Below are 22,792 nucleotides of genomic sequence, written 5' to 3'. Positions count from 1 at the left end.
TGATCAATAGCACCTTTGTTCAATCATGCACTGGACTATATACTTACAAAGTAATCAACCGTTTACTTAAAAAGTGGTCTATTACTTAATTTTACTACCTTTAAGAAAATATAAAAAAGATTAATGTAATATTTAACTTTGGAAAACTTTGTTCTTTTCTTCTGACATACCAATGCAAAAGATAAAAAAATCTAAAACAAAATGTATATAAAAATACAGAGTGCCCAAGACTTTGGTTTAGTACAGTAGGTGTCCCGTAAAAGATTGTCCTTCAGGCTCTACTTCCTCACCCATACATCATTGTACGACTAAAATCTAGCAGTGAGAGAAGCCCCCATTGAGGGAATTCTGCACTGAGGCCCTTGGGTACAAAAGCCTTCGCCCTTTCACTACAAGGAGCTGGGATGCAGTGTTGATGGAACAAGGTAGTGCCAGTGACCAGAAGGCAATTTACATCTGGAGTTTTGGGTCGACTGCTATCCCCTGGGGAACCTGGCAAGATTGAGAGTGGAGTGTCCAACCATCATTTCCTAATGGCAGAATGCAAACCCATTACTCCTTGCTGATTGAAATCGATGAGGACGAGAACAGAAGACGAATGGGTGCTCGGTACCATCCAACTGCATTTGACCTGCTTCCCTCTTGCTGCTCACAAGTTGTTGCAGGTTTGATTGCCTCAGTACAGCACATGGCTGTGGAACTCTCTAGTTTATGTTCTGGTTACTCTTTTATTTTTGCTGTGTGTGATTTGATCAAGGTGCCTCAGCACAGTACTGGCTCTGCGGCTGAAGCCTGATATCACTGACAGTGATAGTAAACTGAACTAACTCTGTGGATGTGGCTATTGAAAAGTTTCAGGGACACTGCGGTTTGATGCTTAATATCCTATATGTTATTTGCTCACTTTTGCTGTTTGTGCGATTTGTTCTTTTATTCATATGTTGGTTGTTTTAGATTTTCTTTAAATGTGTTCCATGGTGTTTCTTTGTTTCATAGCTGCCTGGAGGACAAATATGAGGATTTATACTTTGAAATTTCATACTTAGAAGTCTTATGAAAGTGTGCACTTTATAAAGGCAGGTTCAGTGACCAGACCAGGCCTGTAATATCTGTGGCCTGGATGAGCAGTTGCAGAACCCCGCATTCTAGTCCACCATGTTCCAATCCTACAAAATCTGGTATGGGATAGAAGTGGCCAACTATGAGTTTTGTTAGGGTGTTCTGTCTTCAAGCAAAAATAGCCATTTACAGGTCCAGGGAGTGGAATGCTTAGTCTGGTTCTTTTGATTTATTTACTGCTGTTAAGTTTCTTTTTAAGGGGAGAACAGATTCCCAGTCCGTTCAGAAGTAGTAGGCTGCATGAAAACACTGAGGAACTATTTTTGATTAAAGATAAATAATCTGGGTTCACTTAAAGTATATAGGGAGACGAGATTTAACTGGAGGTAAAAGAGCAGTCAAATGCAAGAACCAGTTCATTGGCTCACATCAGGACATGTACATTATGCCCAGTTAAGAGGCTGTCCCAATTAGCTGAAGTATGTGGCACCATATACAACCCCAAGATTCATTCTCTTGCAGACAGACAAATCCAATAACCATAAGAATCAATGAAAGATCGTATCAACAGTGTGCAAAAGAAACTAGAAAGAAAAATTAAATAATAAAGACTATGCAACAGCATTAAGCAATTAGGACTACACAGCAGTATTTATGAAATCCACAAACTAAACACCACTAGAGTCATCCAAACCTTTCTGGCAATTGAGGAATGCAAGTCCTTGACAACATCTGTACTCCAGGTTTTACTAGCCGGAGTTAAGAAAAAAATTGGAGTCATAATAACAACAAATAAATAAGAAATGGAGAATGAGATGAAGAATCCTTGAAAGTGAGTCCATAAATTGTGGGAACATTTCAGTGTTGGGCAAATGAAGTTATACACTCTGGTTCAAGAACCTAATGGTTCAGAAGTAACAACTGTTCCTGAACCTGCTGGTGAGTCCCGAGTTCTTGTACCTTCTTCCTGATGGCAACAGCAAGTGATCATGACCTGGGTGGTGGGGTATCTTGATGATGGATGCAACAATGCTTTGTCTAGACATGCTCAATGGTGGAGAAGGCCCAGTGATGGACTGGGCCATAATCACTACTTTGATAAGTTTTTATGTTCAAGGGAATATGAATATTAGAAATAGGAGTAGGCCATCTAGTCGAACCTGCTCCACCATTCAATAAGATCATGGTTTTTCCCATAACCCTCAATTCCCCTACTATGCAAAAATCTATCCAATGTTGTCTTAAATACATTTACTGAGGTAGCCTCCACTGCATTGGTGTTTCCATACCAAGCCTTGAAGCAGCTAGTTAATATACTCTCCACGATACATCTACAAAAGTTTGTAACAACTTTAGATTTAGCAAGTCGTCTTTGCCTGTGGAAGTAGAGAAGCTGACATGATTTCTTTGTAATTGCACTTTGCACGTTGGGCCCAGCATAGGTCTTCAGAAATAACACTGAGGAATTTAAAGCTGCAGAGCACCACTCCCTATTAACTTCCATGAAAATAGTTAAAAGGTATGAAAAGGGTACTACAGTATTACAAAACTGTTTTAGTTCCTAATAGTTAATTGACAGAAGAATTCATCCAGGATATACACAGAACAAAATTATTACAGACACCTAGTGCAGAAAATGGACTGTCAACTTCGAAAGCTATCAACAATCGCATCCTCTGACTCATTTCCATGTTAATATTCAAGATATTTGTTGATACCATCAAATTCTATGTAGTTCCTAGCTTGTTGACTCCCAGCTTCTTTGGCAGTAAAGTTTGGACAGTGGCTGATGTTGTTGCAAGGATAGGCCAAGCTAAAGAACTACAGGCTGGTAAGCCTGACTCCAGTTGCATGGAAGTTTCTGGAGGGAATTCTGAGGAGTAACATCTGCCATCACTTGGATAGCAAAGGCCTGATCAGGAATGGGCAGAATGGTTTTGAGTCCTACAAATCTTTTCCAAAGAGGAAACTAAAGGGATAGTTGATGCTAGCCAGTGAAAGCTATCTACACAGAAGGCCTGAACAGCAGACTGTTCTGGAAGGTTTGGCCAAATCAGATTCGGGGGAGTTAACAGGTGGAATCAGAATCAGATCATGATAGGAAGAAAGAGTGTGATGGTTGAAGGTCTACTCTCTGACTGCAGGCCTGTAACTAGTGAGGCACCCCACTGCCAGACCTGTTATGATTTGAATATGAATGTAAATGACACAACAGCAAGCTTGGTGACAATATCAAACTAGAGGATCTTGCTGATGGTGAAGCAGGTTACAATGAATTACCAGTCTTGATCAGTTACAGAGGTGGGCTGAGGAATGGCAAATTGATTTGATGCATTTTGCACATCCAGTGTAGGAGCTATACAGTGAATGGCAGGGCATGGACAAGTGTTTGGGAAGAGGGATGGGATTTAACTGAAAGCAGCCACACAAATACACAAGTTGATGAAGGCATTTAGCACATAGGAACATTATACTACAAGTCACTGAAGCAACAACATTTGGAATATTTTGTGTATTTTTGGACAAGATGAAGTTGCAGCCTGCTCTAGAGGGTATGAGATATAGGGAATTGCTGACCTTGTTGGATCTTTATTCCTTCAAATTCAGAAGAATGAGGAGAAGCCTCAAAATCAGGAGCAGTATGGATAAGGTGGATGTCATTGTCTACTCTAGGGTTGGAGAGTTCAAAACTAGAAGCACTAATGCAAAAGAAGAGAGGAGCGACTCAAGAAACTTGAGTGCCAACTTCTATGGGGGGGGAATAAGCTCCTGGATTAAGAGGACAGAGAAATTAGTAGGGCAGGCATGTGCAACTGGGACTGGCAAGGAGGACACTGTGTTGAGCTGAAGGGCCCAGTTCCATGCTCTATTAAAAAAGCTATTCTAATGGCACAAATCTGTAGAATTCTTTCCTTTTTATCACGATTTATCTTTCCCAGCATCTTTATGGAGAGCTCCAGGACTTTGTTCTTACACTCTAGTATAGTTTTTCACAGAAACAATCCAAGGTTCAAGAAGCCAGTGGAATTGCACTTACCAAAATGTAAGCAATTTCTGAATTTTTTTCCTGCTCTTTCTGTACCACTAATATCTCTTGTAATTTATGGTTTTGTTTTATGCACTGCAGCTGGAAAACTAATTTCACAACATATACTAGTGATATTAAACCCAATTCTATTGCAATAACAGTGCCTCCTTTGAGAATAATGCTCATTGCTGAATCAAGAACGAACAAGGAATAGATTTTTTAAAATTTTTGCTACACCCTCACAGCTACCAAATATTTGGTGGACCAAAATGATTAATGTGTTAAGGATATCCAACAACTATGTCTCAAAATACTTGGTAACAAACTTCTCGTAATGCCTTACTGCCTACTGCAAAAAGGAATCCCTTTTTAGTTATGTTGAATAGCTAACCCCTTGATCCAAATATTTTCAGAGGAAACATCAGCCCAAAACCAACTGCGTCAAACTCCACAGGAAAGTTGTATATGCTTCAAGATCACCTCTCATTCCAAGTTCCAGAACAGGTGCAGTCTGCATAATCTGTCCATTCTGGAATCAACCATTAAACAGGGTTTGTATTACATTTACACTTTCCCGGTTCAAGCTGTAGCCTCATATCATCTACGTGCAAAAATCAAACTTGGGAACTCCTTTAGTATTGAGATGTTTCACCCTGGCTAAACAAAATGAATGAATTCAAATAACCAATAGGTTCCCAAGGGGAATCAGTCTGCAATGTCACATATCTGTGCTCTACTCATACTTAAGAGTTGGCTAAATCTGGGACAAAGCATCCAGACTAACTTGGAATAGGATTCAAAGGCTGTGAAAATGGTGGGTTAACTTTACACCTCTAGAAAATTTTCAAATTCATTTATCCACACAAGTTGAGTGATTTCTCAATCAGCACTCTAACCAAAGAGGAACTAGCAACAAAAGGGAGGTCTACTTGGCTGAATTTTGAACAAGCTTGCTAATCAGCGGTACATGCACCCCAAATAAGAAACATATTAAGCACAGTGCTTGGTTGTGCAGTGCAACCTCCTGGAAACAAAGGATGCCACAAAACAAGCAGATACAGGCTTAGCTGCCAACAATTAGTCTTCATATATTTGTGGTTCACTGCAAGCCTGGATGCCAAGCACAAAATAATTACATTTATTTTGCTATACACCATGAATTGAAAATTGACCACTTTGAGAACAAATTTGTTAGTTCTCCTACCCATTTAGTTAAAAAAAAAATCAGTCATGGAAAAATACAGCAGAGAACTGGCTATTTGGCCCATTTAGTACATGCTGAAACATTTAAACAAGAACAAGGGTTCAAATAGGTCTTGATTACAGGCCATATATCAATTAAAGAATGATCCTTTTCCAGCTCTGGGGGCCCCTGATTTATTACTGAATACTATTTATTTGCTACATAGAGAGAAATAATCAATAACAGATCTTTCACTTAAAAGTAGACAAAATCAAAGTAAACACAGGGAAAAGGATACCTTTAAAACACATTGAATTTTTCTCATTACTCAGAGACATAATTAGCCCAATGGGCCTTATTCTTCACAAATTAAGGAAGCTCCACAGCCAAAACTGACTTTGTCCTTACTCAACATGCATATTTTTTGAAGAAAAGCTGGACACCAAGGAACAGCTTAATGTCCATCTATTCCACACACAAAAAAAAAGGCTCTCACCTACTTTTGCAGATGCACCACAGAAAGCATCTTATCTAGATGCATTATAACTGCTCTGCATAAGACCACAACGAACAGCAAACAGTTGAGAATACAGCTCGGTCCATCGGATGAAAGCAACGTCTGTCCCGTCTGGACATTGCTCTCCTGTTGAGGAGATACTTTCTACCCTGCTGTTACAAGACACTTGAACAGGCATCCTGTTCTCTGGAGAACCTTGATTTTTCCACTCACTTGCACTGTAACTGCAATATTCTCCTTTGTATTATCTCAATGCACTTGTATATGGAAAAATCTATCTCTGCACATATTAATAACAAACCCATCATCAAAATCCACAGCCCACAATCATACTTCCAGATTACTAGATTATGCACCCATATTTTCACTAATCCCTGCCTCACCCATTTTGTTCTTCCCATATTCACCAATTCCTCCTACTTTCAGTGACCTACATACAAAGAGCAATTTTCAGCATACAGTTAACCTGGGAAATAATCTGGAAAACTTGGGGAATTCCAATTGGTCACAGGAAGAATATACAAACATTACTTTTTAATATACCAATTACTTTCTAAGTGTGTATTGGTCAAAGAGAAAGGAGCCCTAGGGGAGACAGCAGGTTAAAAAAAAGCTTTTATAAAATGATATTGGCCATGAGGACTATAGAATTGTTACTTCAACTTTTTTTTTAAATTGGGATAGAGTTAATAACTAATTTTAACACTTTTGGGCCAGCAATGTATATGCATAGACCTTCAGCCCAAAACTTTGAGGTCAGAAAGGATCAGCAGGGTCATGAAGCTGCCCGTAAGCAAATCAATATCAGCAAACAAAATAAATTAAAAAGAACAAGGTTGACCAGGGTTTTCAAAGGGGCAGTAAGCTTGCATGGAAATTTAATAAATACAATGCTAATCTATACTCATGATTGTCAAAGATCAGAAAGTATTTAGGAGTACCAAGGTTGCATTGACGGTTAATGTGAAAAGGACAATCCTTTATTTCAATACCACGTTCCCACAACTTTTGCTACTTGTGCCTGAAAGTCTCTGCCTATAAAGATTCACTCCCTCTAGTTAGCAAAAGAACCTCACTCCCCAGCCCCTCCAGCACTTTGAACAGAGGAATTCCTCTCAGTCCTAAATATCTCATCCTATATTGCTTCTAACTAGCGTCAGTCACATGCACTTGTGTGGACATTAGACACTGCATTGTGCTAAGACCAAACAGTTTTAAATTGCATCAATCACGTGTAGTTGTGTTCAAAAAGTAGTGATTTTTGTAGTGATAGTTTATGAGAATAAGTAGTAGACAATTCAGAGGCTCACTGTGGTTTCAAGCATTCAAGGCCAGAAACCACCAGGAGTGACTACCTCAACAAGGACAAAAAATATGAATCATCTTGAATTTTACCTTTGACCCTCCACACACAGTTCTCACCTGTCGCTCCAAGTACCAGTTTGCTTGCAACAGGAGCTAAACCCCAATACGCGGCTTCGACAGGCAGACTAAACCAGGTGAGGGTAGCCAGCAGGTCTCATACCCTGGGGAGATAGCATGCAGTCAATCCTGCTGGATTAAATTTATAGTGAGATCCAATGGCCAGGAAGGTGGCTCTGTAACTGTCCTTGGAGAGCGAAGGCACAATGAGGCACAAAAATCCCTATCATTGCAACCAAGGAAGACCCCAGTTGTGATGACTAATCACACCACTGGACCCAGACTTCCGAGACGACAACCACCGGTAGAAATGTCATTCATTTCAATTCAATACATAACTTGTTACTCAGTTAAGCAGTAGGCTATCTTCTTACACGCTTTCATGAAACTTCAGCGAATTAGGACAGCCAAATATACTGGCCCTGATGTGAGCAAGATAATTGGAATCCACACAGAACACTGGAGGAAATCAGAAGGCCAGGCATCTATGGAAAAGAGCGGGTGGGGGGAGGGGAACATTACCAGAAGATTGAGATGAACCCCAACAGACTCACAGGTGAAGTAGCACCCCACCAAGAAGGAAACTCTGTGCTGGGATCCCGCTGGGGGTGGTGGAAGTTATGGAGAATTATATGCCGGATGCAGAGATTGGCGGGGGGGCATGAGGATAGGGTGAGGGCAGGCGTGTACAAAATGGAATTGATGCAGTTGATGGCAGCACTGATGGTGAAGGAAGAGAAGCCCTTTCTTTGAAGAGAACATTTCCTTAGATCATGAATGAAACACCTCACCCTAAGAGCAGATACAGCAGAGACTGAGGAATTGAAGAAGGGGATGGCATATTTACAAGTAACAGGGTGGGATGAAATATAGTCCAGTAACCATGAGAGTCAGTGAGTTTATAATAGACATCAGTAGATAAGCTGTCTCCGCAGATAGAGAGAGAAAGGGGAGGGAGGTGTCAGAAATGAACCATGTAAATTTGAGGGCAGAGTGGAAGTTGGAGGAAAAGTTGCTCTGCACGAGTGCAGGAAGCAGCTCCAATGCAGTTGTCAACATAGTTGGGAGTGATACATCTACTCTCAGGCGACACTTCACATGCGAGACTGTTGGAGTCATCCGATGCTCCCAGTGTGGCCTCCTATATATTGGTGACACCTGACATAAATTGGGAGACCAATTCACTGAGCACCTACACTCCACCCACATTAAGCAGGATCTCCTAGTGGCTACCCATGTTAATTCCACTTCCCATTCCATTCCAGCATGTCAGTCAATGGCCTCCTCTACTGACACAATGAGGCCACACACAGGTTGGTTTATACCACCTGGGTAGCCTCCAACCTGATAGCATGAACATTGGTTTCTCCAACTGGTTTGTCTGCCACCCCCTTCACCATTCCCCTCTTTCAATTTATCAACTTATGCTCCTCCCTCTTTTCTTTCTTCCGTGGCCTTCTGTCCTCTCCAGTCAGATTTCCTCTTCTCCAGCCCTGTATCTCTTTCACCAATCAACTTCCCAGCTCTTTACTTCACCCCTCCCACTTACCACCTTGTTTCTTCCTCCCCTGCCCCCACTTTCTTACTCCATCTTTTTTTCTCCAGTCCAAATGATAAACATTTAAAATGCCCTTTCTTTCATACTAAAGAGGATTCCATGAGCCACGTATATACTCATACAGCTGTCTGATTGCACTGTTAGCCTCCACTTTCTAACCACACTATGGCAATCTTAATTTTACACTGTTTCCTCACCCCAAACCAATGATTATTTCCTGTGAATAGTCAGGGCCCCAATCACTGAGTACCACCCCATGGACTGGTGCTCTTAGGGATTTCCATTTATTCCCATTCTGCCTCCTACAATGCCAAGCTTTCAATCTATAATTCATGACCCAAATTTTGGATGCAGGAGAAGGGTACTGCATTCTGGAGGGGTGGGGGTGGGAAGAATCACTTTTCCACATTCTGAAGTTGAGCCATCTGCATGCTACACAAATTTGGGGTGAACATTTATTCCACTATCAGAATTTTATGCAGCGAGTTGTATTTCTGGGAAGGGTGATCTTTCATTACCTAATCTGTCTTAAAGCAGGGGTCACCTGTATTTTATGTACCAAGCCATGTAACTTTAGAAACTAATCCCTTACATGGGACTTAATCAAACACCTGCTGGACTCTGATGCGTCTGGAATTGGCCCTTTCGCACCACAACGCCCAGATTAATCACAGGATAATTGTGATCAAACAACGACCAACCTACCTTTGAACTCCAGAGCATCCAGAGTCAAGGAGATATCACACAAACTCCATACAGACAGCTGGGACGCTAGATCCATTCTCCTAATCCTGACCCAATGGGCAATTCTTGCTCCATTTTTTGAGCCCAACTCAATATAAACTTACTTGGTTACACTGTATTATAGCTTTGCTGTACTTCCAGGAATTCACATTTCTTCTACCTTAGCTTCTTTTGAAAGCCATTGTTGGGTTACTTTTCCTGTTGTGCTTTTGCCCAAGAATGGGGCAACTGCTGCATTTCTGAATCTTTCTTAACCACCATCTACTCATTGTCATGGCTTTACAGAAAGCTCTCATTGGCACACTAACTTCATGTCTCTGTAATTTTGCTTGGATTGACTCATTTCACTTTCCATCATAATGGAGTACCATCACAATGATGATAATCATGTTGCAGTTTGCAATCTAGTGAAGCTGGTGACCAGTTGGTTCCTCAAGTCTCTGGTCTAAAAACACTTCACAGTCCAGGAATTCATCCTCCAAACCAGCTTAGGACAATTTACGGCTAAATTATTGTAACAGTACACTTCCCCACGTCTTTGTGTGTTTTTTTTAAATATAAGTTTTCTTTTAGATGTTTATTTTTTGCTTTCTGCATTAGTATGTCAGCAGAAGAGCAAGCTTTTGATTTCCAAACATTAATTCTCCAAAAAATTAAATGTTAGAGGAAAAACTAGTATTTTGTTAAAAAAGTAAAAGTAATAGACCACTTTTCAAATAATCACTTTGTATGAATACAACCCAGTGCATGATTAACAAAGGTAACTGGATTTTAATGATGATATGATTAGTTGAATGAACTAAACTGACTGAAACAGAAATAGGCCTAGAAGGAATCAAATTGGGTGAAGGATCACCAAACTAAAAGGTGAGTGTGTGGCAGATGTGACTGTTTAACCTCCATTAATTCTTACACCATGGCAAGAGTGAGCTTAGCAACAAGACACAGAATGGTTGTACTGCATAGGCAAGATCTCGCTGAAACAAAATATATGCAACAGACCATTTTCAAGATGTACTGCCCAAGTTCTTCTGTACAAAGAAATGGGCAAGGCTGAGGTCCAGAAATGCAGTGGCCAGCCACAGAAAAAGTGCAGCAGATGACAGATACATTAAACTGATATCCCTCCTAACTTGGAAGAAGTCCAGCACTGATCTTGGCTCTGAACTCACAGAAACGACTGGCACACAAGTACACCCCTCTACAGTCCACAGAAGTCTTGTCAGAAGTGGTCTTCATGAAAGAGTTGCTGGCAAAAGCAATTCCTATGAAGTAGAAACAAAGCCAAGAGACTCACCTTAGCACAAAAACACAAGGGTTGGGGTGTTAAACAATGGCAGCAAGAGCTCTGGACTGATGAGTCAAAATTTGAAAATTTCATCTCAAACTGGAGGCAGTACTGCAAGGATGAGAATCAGTAGCCAACAGTGAAGATTGTTTGGGTCTGCACTTTTGACCAAATCACCAACTCCATTTGCAGAATTCATAGAATCCTCAGTGCTAAGTAGATTCTCATCCATCATGCAATATCATTCTGCTCGATCCAAGGTCATTCAGCAGAACAAAGATTCAAACAAGTAACCAAGATCATAAATAACATCCTTCAGTAAAAGGAGCAAGGAGTTCTGCAACAGACCATATGGCCTCCACAGAGACCTGATCTCAACATCATTGAGGCTGACTAGGATTACATGAAGAGGCAGAAGCAAGCAAGACAGCCAAAGTTTGCAAAATAACTGCAGCAAGTTCCCCAAGATGCTTAGAACAACCCACCAACCGATTTTCTCAAAACTGCATAACAGAGGACCTAAGAGGTCACAAGGTGGTCACAACACATTGGTACAATCTTGTCGCTGTTTACTGTTCTTTACAGCAATTTTGGTATTTAGAATCTCTTCCTTTCAGTGCGTCTGAAAGCATCTACACTTTGCTTGTGTACCTGTGTTTGCATGCTGTCCTTTCCTTAACTAGGTATAAGGATGGAATCCACCTTTCTCTCCACAGCTCTTACTCTGCACTTACATCCACTTTTTATAACTGTTATTCCCTGCCCCCAACATCTTTCAGTCCACATGAAGGGTCTCAACCTAAAACATTGACTGTCATTCCCCCCCCCCCCCCCGAGTCAATGTCTGACCTGCTGAGTTTCTCCAGCACTTTGTATTTGCTCCTTCCATGAGCAAATGAGGCAAGTTTACCAAATTGTACGTGCACAACGTTGGAAGAACTCAGCAGGTCAGGCAGCATCAGTAAGAAAAGAGTAGCCAATGTTTCATGCCGAGACCTTTCATCATGAATGGCCCATTCCTGATTAAGGGTCTCGGCCCGAAATGTTGGCTACTCTTTTCTCACGGATGCTGCCTGACCTGCTGAGTTCTTCCAGCGTTGTGTACGTATTCTTTGATCCACAGCATCTGCAGTTGTATTTTTGTGTTTTTACCAAATTATCTTCCCTGCTCTGCTTCCAAGTTTCTTTTTAAGTACTGTAGATTTTGCTCCAACAGTCTCCGCCACCAAGACCATCAGCCCGCCTCTTTTTAAAGACATATCTAACTACCTGTTGATTTGGTAGAACTCTTATCTGTGACTGAACCAGGATCCTTTCCATCATTCACTCGGATCTTCATGCTCTACACTCACTGTGCTCATCTCCCACCTGCTTCAAAGTCTCCTTATTGGTATATGTCCACATACACACCAACTCCAACCTTAGTACCATCCAATACCATACCATTACAATACAATACCATCCATTAAACTGAACGCCAAAATTCATGTTCAAACAGAACAGTAACCCGAGCAATGAGTTGGAATTGCTTCACTGCCTACATCAAACAGTGAAGGATGCACTTCCAATGACAAACCCTTCATTTGGAGTGATGTAATTTTCACGGGAACATATTCTTGCCACAGCGATTCACTCCCAACATGTCACTAAGAGCACCGGTGCATGCTGTCCACAGGACATTTATCATTTTGTCACTGCTGCTAGGCCAAGCAGCTGTGCATTTTGTGTAGCTGTATTGAAATGGTGAAAAGAGTTGATTCAATAACAAGTCTAGGCTCTGTACTTCAGGAAAACCATGAATGTCTTGAGGTGGTGTTCATGCTGCCCTTCAAATTAAGCACATGTGCAAGGAACTCCTTTAAAAATACACCATCTTGGTATTGTCTGTGTGGACTTTGCATGTCGTCCCAGTGATCGTACAGGTTTCCGTCAGCTTCTTCAAAGATGGTTAGGGCATTAATTGACCACTATAATTGTCATTAGTGTGTAGGGGAGAATTGCTGTCAATGCAAGAAGAATAAAGTGGAATGGTGCAGGAGTGTAAAATAGATTCCCAATGATTGTACAGGGTCAAGCGCCAAACAGCCCACTTCTGTTTTGAACGATGACCAACAAATCTCCAAGTCAACAAGGAAACAAGGCTGCTGTCCCACCACTGGACAATGTGCCAAAACAAAACACTGTCTGTTTCAATGCTACAACCAACAGCCTGATACCAACACTTTCAACCATAATTTAATGGACCCGTTTGCCTAGCCCCCAAATTGCAATCACACTCTCTCTGCCAGCAGCAGAGAATTATCACTTCATAGCAACCTTTCTTACTGAACACTGTTTGTCCCATAGAGGCCTTAAATGATATTTATGGTTTAGAGTTGGTGCAGTGACACTTGTAGGCTGCCCAACACAAACTTTATTTATCAAGCTCATCAGCTCTGGGGTCTCCCATCCACTGCCACCAACCTCAGTTCCCACACCCCACACTTCCCATTTCTACCTCCTACCCAAGATCCACAAACCTGCCTGTCCAGGTAGACCTATTGTCTCAGCTTGCTCCTACCCCACCGAACTCATCTCTGCATACCTGGACACTGTCTTATCCCCCCTTGTTCAATCTCTTCCCACCTATGTTCGTGACACTTCTCACGCTTTGAATTTTTTCAATGATTTTAAGTTCCCTGGCCCTTACCGCCTTATTTTCACCATGGATGTCCAGTCCCTATATACCTCCTTTTTGTTCGCTTTGTGGAACAGTCTATGTACCAACTCTATACGGGTATCCATCCCCCACTTTTCCTTCGCTACATCGACGACTGCATTGGCGCTGCCTCCTGCACGCATGCTGAGCTTGTTGACTTCATTAACTTTGCCTCCAACTTTCAACCTGCCCTCAAATTTACCTGGTCCTTTTCTGACACCTCCCTCCCCTTTCTTGATCTTTCTGCCTCCATCTCTGGAGACGGCTGATCTACTGATATCTACCATAAGCCTACAGACTCTCACAGCCACCTGGACTATTCCTCCTCCTACCCTGTCTCTTGCAAAAATGTTATCCCCTTCTCACAATTCCTCTGTCTCCTCTCAGAATGAGGCTTTTCATTCCAGGATGAAGGAGATGTCTTCCTTTTTTAAAGAAAGGGGGCTTCCCTTCTTCCACCATCAACTCTGCTCTCAAACGTATCTCTCCCATTTCTTACTTATCTGCCATCACCCCATCTGCCCGCCACCCCACTCAGTATAGGGTTCCCCTTGTCCTCACCTACCACCCCACCAGCCTCAGGGTCCAACGTATAATTCTCCATAACTTCCGCCACCTCCAATGGGATCCCACTACCAAGCACATCTTTCCCTCCCCATCTTTCCGCTTTCCGCAGGGATCGCTCCCTACGCGACTTCCTTGTCCACTCATCCCGTCACCCCCCATCCCTTCCCACCGATCTCCCTCCTGGCACTTATCCTTGTAAGCGGAACAAGTGTTACACCTGCCCTTATACTTCCTCCCTCACCACCGTTCAGGGCCCCAGACAGTCCTTCCAGGTGAGGCAACACTTCACCTGTGAGTCGGCTGGTGTGGTATACTGCGTCCGGTGCTCCCGGTGTGGCCTTTTATATATTGGTGAGACCCGACGCAGACTGGGAGACTGTTTCACTGAACACCTACGCTCGGTCCGCCAGAGAAAGCAGGGTCTCCCAGTGGCCACACATTTAAATTCCACGTCCCATTCCCATTCTGATATGTCTAGCCATGGACTCCTCTACTGTCAAGATGAATCCACACTCAGGTTGGAGGAACAACACCTTATATACCGGCTGGGTAGCCTCCAACCTGATGGCGTGAACATTGACTTCTCTAACTTCCGTTAATGCCCCGCCTCCCCTTCTTACCCCATCCCCGACACATTTTTTTCCCCCTCTCTCTGCCCATCACCCTGCCTGCTCTCCATCTCCCTCTGGTGCTCCCCTCCCCCTTTCTTTCTCCCGAGGCCTCCTGTCCCATGATCCTTTCCCTTCTCCAGCTCTGTATCACTTTCGCCAATCAACTTTCCAGCTCTTAGCTTCATCCCACCCCCTCCGGTCTTTTCCTATAATTTCGCATTTCCCCCTCCCCCCACTACTTTCAAAACTCTTAGTATCTCTTCTTTCAGTTAGTCCTGACGAAGGGTCTCAGCCCGAAACGTTGACAGTGCTTCTCCCTATAGATGCTGCCAGGTCTGCTGTTTTCCACCAGCATTTTGTATGTGTTGTTTTAATTTCCAGCATCTGCAGATTTCCTCGTGTCAGCACAAACCTCACTGATTTGATGCAAATGATATTTTGGTGCACGTGTGATAAATAAAACTTATCGGAAAAGCCTACAAAAAGCAGTAGATATGGCCCAGCCCATCTACACGGAGCGCTGTCACAGGAAAGCAGTATCCATCATCAGGGACCCCCACCACCCAGGCAATGCTTTCTTCTCACTGCTGTATCCATTCTTCTCACTGCAGTATCCATCATCAGGGACCCCCACTACCCAGGCAATGCTTTCTTCTCACTGCTGTATCCATCATCAGGGACCCCCACTACCCAGGCAATGCTTTCTTCTCACTGCAGTATCCATCATCAGGGACCCCCACTACCCAGGCAATGCTTTCTTCTCACCGCAGTATCCATCATCAGGGACCCCCACTACCCAGGCAATGCTTTCTTCTCACTGCTGTATCCATATCAAGGACCCCCACCATCCAGGCAATGCTTACTTCTCACTGCTGTATCCATCATCAGGGACCCCCACTACCCAGGCAATGCTTTCTTCTCACTGCAGTATCCATCATCAGGGACCCCCACTACCCAGGCAATGCTTTCTTCTCACTGCTGTATCCATCATCAGGGACCCCCACTACCCAGGCAATGCTTTCTTCTCACTGCAGTATCCATCATCAGGGACCCCCACTACCCAGGCAATGCTTTCTTCTCACTGCTGTATCCATATCAAGGACCCCCACTACCCAGGCAATGCTTTCTTCTCACCGCAGTATCCATCATCAGGGACCCCCACTACCCAGGCAATGCTTTCTTCTCACTGCTGTATCCATATCAAGGACCCCCACCATCCAGGCAATGCTTACTTCTCACTGCAGTATCCATATCAGGGACCCCCACCACCCAGGCAATGCTTTCTTCTCACTGCTGTATCCATATCAGGGACCCCCACTACCCAGGCAATGCTTTCTTCTCACTGCTGTATCCATATCAGGGACCCCCACCATCCAGGCAATGCTTTCTTCTCACTGCTGTATCCATTCTTCTCACTGCTGTATCCATCATCAGGGACCCCCACCACGCAGGCAATGCTTTCTTCTCACTGCTGTATCCGTATCAGGGACCCCCACCATCCAGGCAATGCTTTCTTCTCACTGCTGTATCCATATCAGGGACCCCCACCATCCAGGCAATGCTTTCTTCTCACTGCTGTATCCATATCAGGGACCCCCACCACCCAGGCAATGCTTTCTTCTCACTGCTGTATCCATATCAGGGACCCCCACCATCCAGGCAATGCTTTCTTCTCACTGCTGTATCCATATCAGGGACCCCCACCACCCAGGCAATGCTTTCTTCTCACTGCTGTATCCATATCAGGGAACCCCACCATCCAGGCAATGCTTTCTTCTCACTGCTGTATCCATATCAGGGACCCCCACCATCCAGGCAATGCTTTCTTCTCACTGCTGTATCCATCATCAGGGACCCCCACCACCCAGGCAATGCTTTCTTCTCACTGCTGTATCCATATCAGGGACCCCCACCATCCAGGCAATGCTTTCTTCTCACTGCTGTATCCATCATCAGGGACCCCCACTACCCAGGCAATGCTTTCTTCTCACCGCAGTATCCATCATCAGGGACCCCCACCATCCAGGCAATGCTTTCTTCTCACTGCTGTATCCATATCAGGGACCCCCACTACCCAGGCAATGCTTTCTTCTCACTGCTGTATCCATCATCAGGGACCCCCACCATCCAGGCAATGCTTTCTTCTCACTGCTGTATCCGTATCAGGGACCCCCACCATCCAGGCAATGCTTTCTTCTCACTGCTGTATCTCACTTCTCACTGCTGTATCCATATCAGGGACCCCCACCACCCAGGCAATGCTTTCTTCTCACTGCTGTATCCATATCAGGGACCCCCACCAACCAGGCAATGCTTTCTTCTCACTGCTGCATCCATTCTTCTCACTGCTGTATCCATATCAGGGACCCCCACCATCCAGGCAATGCTTTCTTCTCACTGCTGTATCCATATCAGGGACCCCCAGCATCCAGGCAATGCTTTCTTCTCACTGCTGTATCCATCATCAGGGACCCCCACCATCCAGGCAATTCTTTCTTCTCACTGCTGTATCCATCATCAGGGACCCCCACCACCCAGGCAATGCTTTCTTCTCACTGCTGTATCCATATCAGGGACCCCCACCAACCAGGCAATGCTTTCTTCTCACTGCTGCATCCATTCTTCTCACTGCTGTATCCATATCAGGGACCCCCACCATCCAGGCAATGCTTTCTTCTCACTGCTGTATCCATATCAGGGACCCCCAGCATCCAGGCAATGCTTTCTTCTCACTGCTGTATCCATCATCAGGGACCCCCACCATCCAGGCAATTCTTTCTTCTCACTGCTGTATCCATCATCAGGGACCCCCACCATCCAGGCAATGCTTTCTTCTCACTGCTGTATCCATCATCAGGGACCCCCACCATCCAGGCAATGCTTTCTTCTCACTGCTGTATCCATCATCAGGGACCCCCACCATCCAGGCAATGCTTTCTTCTCACTGCTGTATCCATATCAGGGACCCCCACCATCCAGGCAATGCTTTCTTCTCACTGCTGTATCCATATCAGGGACCCCCACCATCCAGGCAATGCTTTCTTCTCACTGCTGTATCCATATCAGGGACCCCCACCATCCAGGCAATGCTTTCTTCTCACTGCTGTATCCATATCAGGGACCCCCACCACCCAGGCAATGCTTTCTTCTCACTGCTGTATCCATATCAGGTACCCCCACCATCCAGGCAATGCTTTCTTCTCACTGCTGTATCTCACTTCTCACTGCTGTATCCATCATCAGGGACCCCCACCACCCAGGCAATGCTTTCTTCTCACTGTAGTATCTCACTTCTCAGTCCTCTCCCTTTCACACATCAGATCCATAGTTTAACAATGACCAAATCAGCAGTGAAGAATTATAGAAAGTTGTGAGATAACTTGATAACTATCAAAGAACAATGCGAATGAAATTTAGCTGGCAATGATACAGCTTGGAAAGTATTGTGGGTATAACAATCATAGCTTTACATTTCATAATATACCATTGATTACATTCAGGGTAACTCCTGATCCTCCTGCAAGGTAAACACGTATAGCAATTTATGTCGATGCAATTTCCAGTGGAAAGTCTTCATTATCAAGTTAAAGTCTGCCAATAGCTGGGTAGCCAGCTCCTTGTTCACGAAATCTTCAAATCAGATTCTACACTGCCCTCATAATTCTAATAATCACTTCACACATTTAGCTTGGAACACATTTTTACTTCTATCAGAGGCCAGAGAATGATTTGTAAGGACTGTCACATCACTGATTCTGTAAGTGGAACAAAAACTTTTGCTCCCACATCTTGTCTGTCAAAACATTACAAAATCTGAAAAGAGTTCCTGACTCCAAATAAATTTGACTGAAAAAGCCAAGCCACAAAAAGTACCACCAGGACCACCAGGTAAATGCCATCAACCCCTGCCAGATTATACCACTCACAAAGCGCAAATTTACAGTGGCCAAATGACCTACCAACCCATCTGTGTTTGGGTTGAGAGAGGAAAATGGAATGACTGACCATGGCCAGTATGTACTTACTACAGGACTCTAGCTGTGTGGTTGTAAAATAATACTCTTTAGGCACTTGTAGCAGAAAAACATTGCTACGACAACGAACCCCCCCCCCCACCCACTGAACTGTAATAAACACAACAAACAACTGAACTTCTAAGACATAGAAGCAGAATTATACCAATCTCCAGAGGATTATCCAGAGGCTATTTGATTTCAATATGCAGATGGGCAATCACCATATGGATGGGAAAACACAGAAAATGTTGGATTTATTCGTCAACCGAATAATTTTTAAAGTGCTTCACAATAGTTTATGAAATTAATAGAATTAAAATGAAAATAACGCCAAACAGAACCATAAATAACAAAAAAAAGCAACTTGGTTCAATGATTGTTACAACGCCCCTCACCAAGTCCATGCCAGATCTTCTTACCTTTATTGACCCTTTTCTACTATCATGAAGATAGTTCTCGTCCCTTCTATAATTTGATCCGATTCAACACATACAAACATAAAAAGACCTTCAAAAGCCAACTGTATGTCACTTTCCTTCATCAATGTAGTATTGCTTAATTCCTCATTCAGATATCTACCTTCGAACATTTTTCATGAAATCAAAAACAACACTCCCAATCTCAAACTGTCCCCGAATAGGAAAAAATGATATTCTAAATGAATACCTCGCTCCACTGAAACTTGAAAATGAGTTCTAGACTTGCCCTCTCCTTCCCTGCCTGATTAATAATCGGGGCCTGCTCTCCATCTCTTTCTGTTCCTTTTGAATTTGAAGAGATCCCCTTAATGACTCCAGCACTTCTACCAGTTCCATACTTAGAACCGAGGTTATCCATTAGAAAACCTGGCTTCACAACAGACGTCAATCCACCATCCTAAATTGCTTTTCAGAACTTCCTACTCAGAGAGGTTTTCAAAACTCCTCACTGTAGAGAAAAACATCTGTTCTGAAGACACTGATGATCAACCAGCAGCAGACTGGAAACGAATTCCGCCCCAACTGCAAGAGCCCTCCATTACTTCCCATTCAGGCTGTCGCAGTTCCTCTTCCCGGGTGCAAGCCAAGTGAAAGAAGAGTGCCCGAGAGGGCCGAGCGACACAGCACCTACCTCCAACGCCAAGGCAGTTTTGTCGTAGGCGCAGGGCACTCTCTTCTGGATGGCCCTGGCGTAGACGGGCCCGTTCTGCGTGGTGGGCAGCGGGCTGGCGCCGGCGCCGGCGGGCAGGGGGCTGCTGGTCTGGGGCTGGGCGTAGGCGTGTGCCGGCTCCGGGATGCCGTAGCTGCTGGAGTTGCGGTAGCCCGGCGCCTGCGGCGGCGGCGGCTGCGGCTGCGGCGCCGACTTGACCACCACCTCGACGTACGGCACCGGGATCATGCCGAGGCGGCCGTCCTTGTTGCGGGCGCTCCACCACTGCTCCTCGGGCTTTTCCACGATCACCAGCAACTCGCCCTTCTTGAAGGGCAGGTCCTCCACATCGTTGCCAGGGAAGTCGTACAGCGTCCGCACGTACTCGGCGCTCTCCTCGCCGCCGCCCGAGGCCGGGCCGGGGCCGGGGCCGGGGCCGGGGCCGGGCCCGAGCAGGACGTGGCCCGCAGCCGCGCCCGCGGCCTTGCCCGCCGCCCGGGCGGCCGGCTCGATGAGGGTGGTGGTGTCCAGGTAGTGGATCTTGTAGAACTCGAGCAGCCCGGGCAGGTGCTCGAACTCCTGGTCGCCGATCTTGAACTTGCCGGGCAGGCTGTTGATGATGTAGTGCGACACCTTGGAGTTCTCCGACACCGACAGCACGTAGTCGCCCGGGCAGGTGGTGCTGTCCCGCACCAGGAAGGTCCCGTGCCGCTGGCCCTGCAGCTTGGCCTGCGCTTCCTGCCGGCTCAGCGGCCCGAAGTACCAGCTCGCCCGGTCCTGCGACTCGAACTTGGCGGCCGCCATGGCGACCAGGCACCCTCCCCTCCCCCCGACTCCTCGCTTCACAGGCACTCGGCGGCGAGGGAGGGCCGCGCTCCGCTCACACCTCCTCCGTCTGCTGCCGCTGCTCCCGGCTCGCTGCCCCGTTCCTCACTCGCCCCTCGCCAGGCCGGCATCCGCGGCGCTCCGTCCCTCCGTCCGGCGCGGCCTCCCGGCTCCCGCTGACTCCCCGCCCGCTGCCTAAAATGGCGGCTGCGCGGCGCTTCGTCCGGGGGGGCCAACGCCGTGACGTCAGGCACACGTCACCGCGCCCGCTCACTGGCGGGAAGATTGGAGAGCGGCGGAGCGTCGAGGCAGGTAAATGGAGTTCTGACCCAGAGAGTGCAGACTGGCCCAATGGCCCAGGTAAATGGTGTTCTGACCCAGAGAGGGCAGACTGGCCCAATGGCCCAGGTAAATGGTGTTCTGACCCAGAGAGGGCAGACTGGCCCAATGGCCCAGGTAAATGGTGTTCTGACCCAGAGAGGGCAGACTGGCCCAATGGCCCAGGTAAATGGTGTTCTGACCCAGAGAGGGCAGACTGGCCCAATGGCCCAGGTAAATGGTGTTCTGACCCAGAGAGTGCAGACTGGCCCAATGGCCCAGGTAAATGGTGTTCTGACCCAGAGAGGGCAGACTGGCCCAATGGCCCAGGTAAATGGTGTTCTGACCCAGAGAGGGCAGACTGGCCCAATGGCCCAGGTAAATGGTGTTCTGACCCAGAGAGGGCAGACTGGCCCAATGGCCCAGGTAAATGGTGTTCTGACCCAGAGAGGGCAGACTGGCCCAATGGCCCAGGTAAATGGTGTTCTGACCCAGAGAGGGCAGACAGGCCCAATGGCCCAGGTAAATGGTGTTCTGACCCAGAGAGGGCAGACTGGCCCAATGGCCCAGGTAAATGGTGTTCTGACCCAGAGAGGGCAGACTGGCCCAATGGCCCAGGTAAATGGTGTTCTGACCCAGAGAGGGCAGACTGGCCCAATGGCCCAGGTAAATGGTGTTCTGACCCAGAGAGTGCAGACTGGCCCAATGGCCCAGGTAAATGGTGTTCTGACCCAGAGAGGGCAGACAGGCCCAATGGCCCAGGTAAATGGTGTTCTGACCCAGAGAGGGCAGACTGGCCCAATGGCCCAGGTAAATGGTGTTCTGACCCAGAGAGGGCAGACTGGCCCAATGGCCCAGGTAAATGGTGTTCTGACCCAGAGAGTGCAGACTGGCCCAATGGCCCAGGTAAATGGTGTTCTGACCCAGAGAGGGCAGACTGGCCCAATGGCCCAGCTAAATGGTGTTCTGACCCAGAGAGGGCAGACTGGCCCAATGGCCCAGGTAAATGGTGTTCTGACCCAGAGAGGGCAGACTGGCCCAATGGCCCAGGTAAATGGAGTTCTGACCCAGAGAGGGCAGACTGGCCCAATGGCCCAGGTAAATGGTGTTCTGACCCAGAGAGGGCAGACTGGCCCAATGGCCCAGGTAAATGGTGTTCTGACCCAGAGAGGGCAGACTGGCCCAATGGCCCAGGTAAATGGTGTTCTGACCCAGAGAGGGGCAGACTGGCCCAATGGCCCAGGTAAATGGTGTTCTGACCCAGAGAGGGCAGACTGGCCCAATGGCCCAGGTAAATGGTGTTCTGACCCAGAGAGGGCAGACTGGCCCAATGGCCCAGGTAAATGGTGTTCTGACCCAGAGAGGGCAGACTGGCCCAATGGCCCAGGTAAATGGTGTTCTGACCCAGAGAGGGCAGACTGGCCCAATGGCCCAGGTAAATGGTGTTCTGACCCAGAGAGGGCAGACTGGCCCAATGGCCCAGGTAAATGGTGTTCTGACCCAGAGAGGGCAGACTGGCCCAATGGCCCAGGTAAATGGTGTTCTGACCCAGAGAGGGCAGACTGGCCCAATGGCCCAGCTAAATGGTGTTCTGACCCAGAGAGGGCAGACTGGCCCAATGGCCCAAGTAAATGGTGTTCTGACCCAGAGAGTGCAGACTGGCCCAATGGCCCAGGTAAATGGTGTTCTGACCCAGAGAGGGCAGACTGGCCCAATGGCCCAGGTAAATGGTGTTCTGACCCAGAGAGGGCAGACTGGCCCAATGGCCCAGGTAAATGGTGTTCTGACCCAGAGAGGGCAGACTGGCCCAATGGCCCAGGTAAATGGTGT

At 46.1% G+C, this 22,792-nt stretch overlaps 1 protein-coding gene across 1 annotated transcript in view; it reads right to left on the bottom strand.

Annotated features, from left to right (window-relative positions):
• The window catches only part of crkl (v-crk avian sarcoma virus CT10 oncogene homolog-like), a 79,228-nt gene extending 58,468 nt beyond the window's left edge, over positions 1-20,760 (bottom strand). The window contains exon 1 of the mRNA XM_059983325.1: positions 19,802-20,760. Coding sequence (XP_059839308.1) covers positions 19,802-20,623 — 822 coding nt within the window. The 5' untranslated portion in view covers positions 20,624-20,760. The remainder of the gene's footprint in view (positions 1-19,801) is intronic.
• Between the last annotated feature and the right edge of the window lie 2,032 nt (positions 20,761-22,792).

This window comes from Hypanus sabinus, chromosome 10 (assembly GCF_030144855.1).
Source record: "Hypanus sabinus isolate sHypSab1 chromosome 10, sHypSab1.hap1, whole genome shotgun sequence".
Lineage (NCBI taxonomy): Eukaryota > Metazoa > Chordata > Chondrichthyes > Myliobatiformes > Dasyatidae > Hypanus > Hypanus sabinus.
Note: the sequence above shows the minus strand (reverse complement) of the source record. Positions and strands in the feature narration are given on the sequence as shown.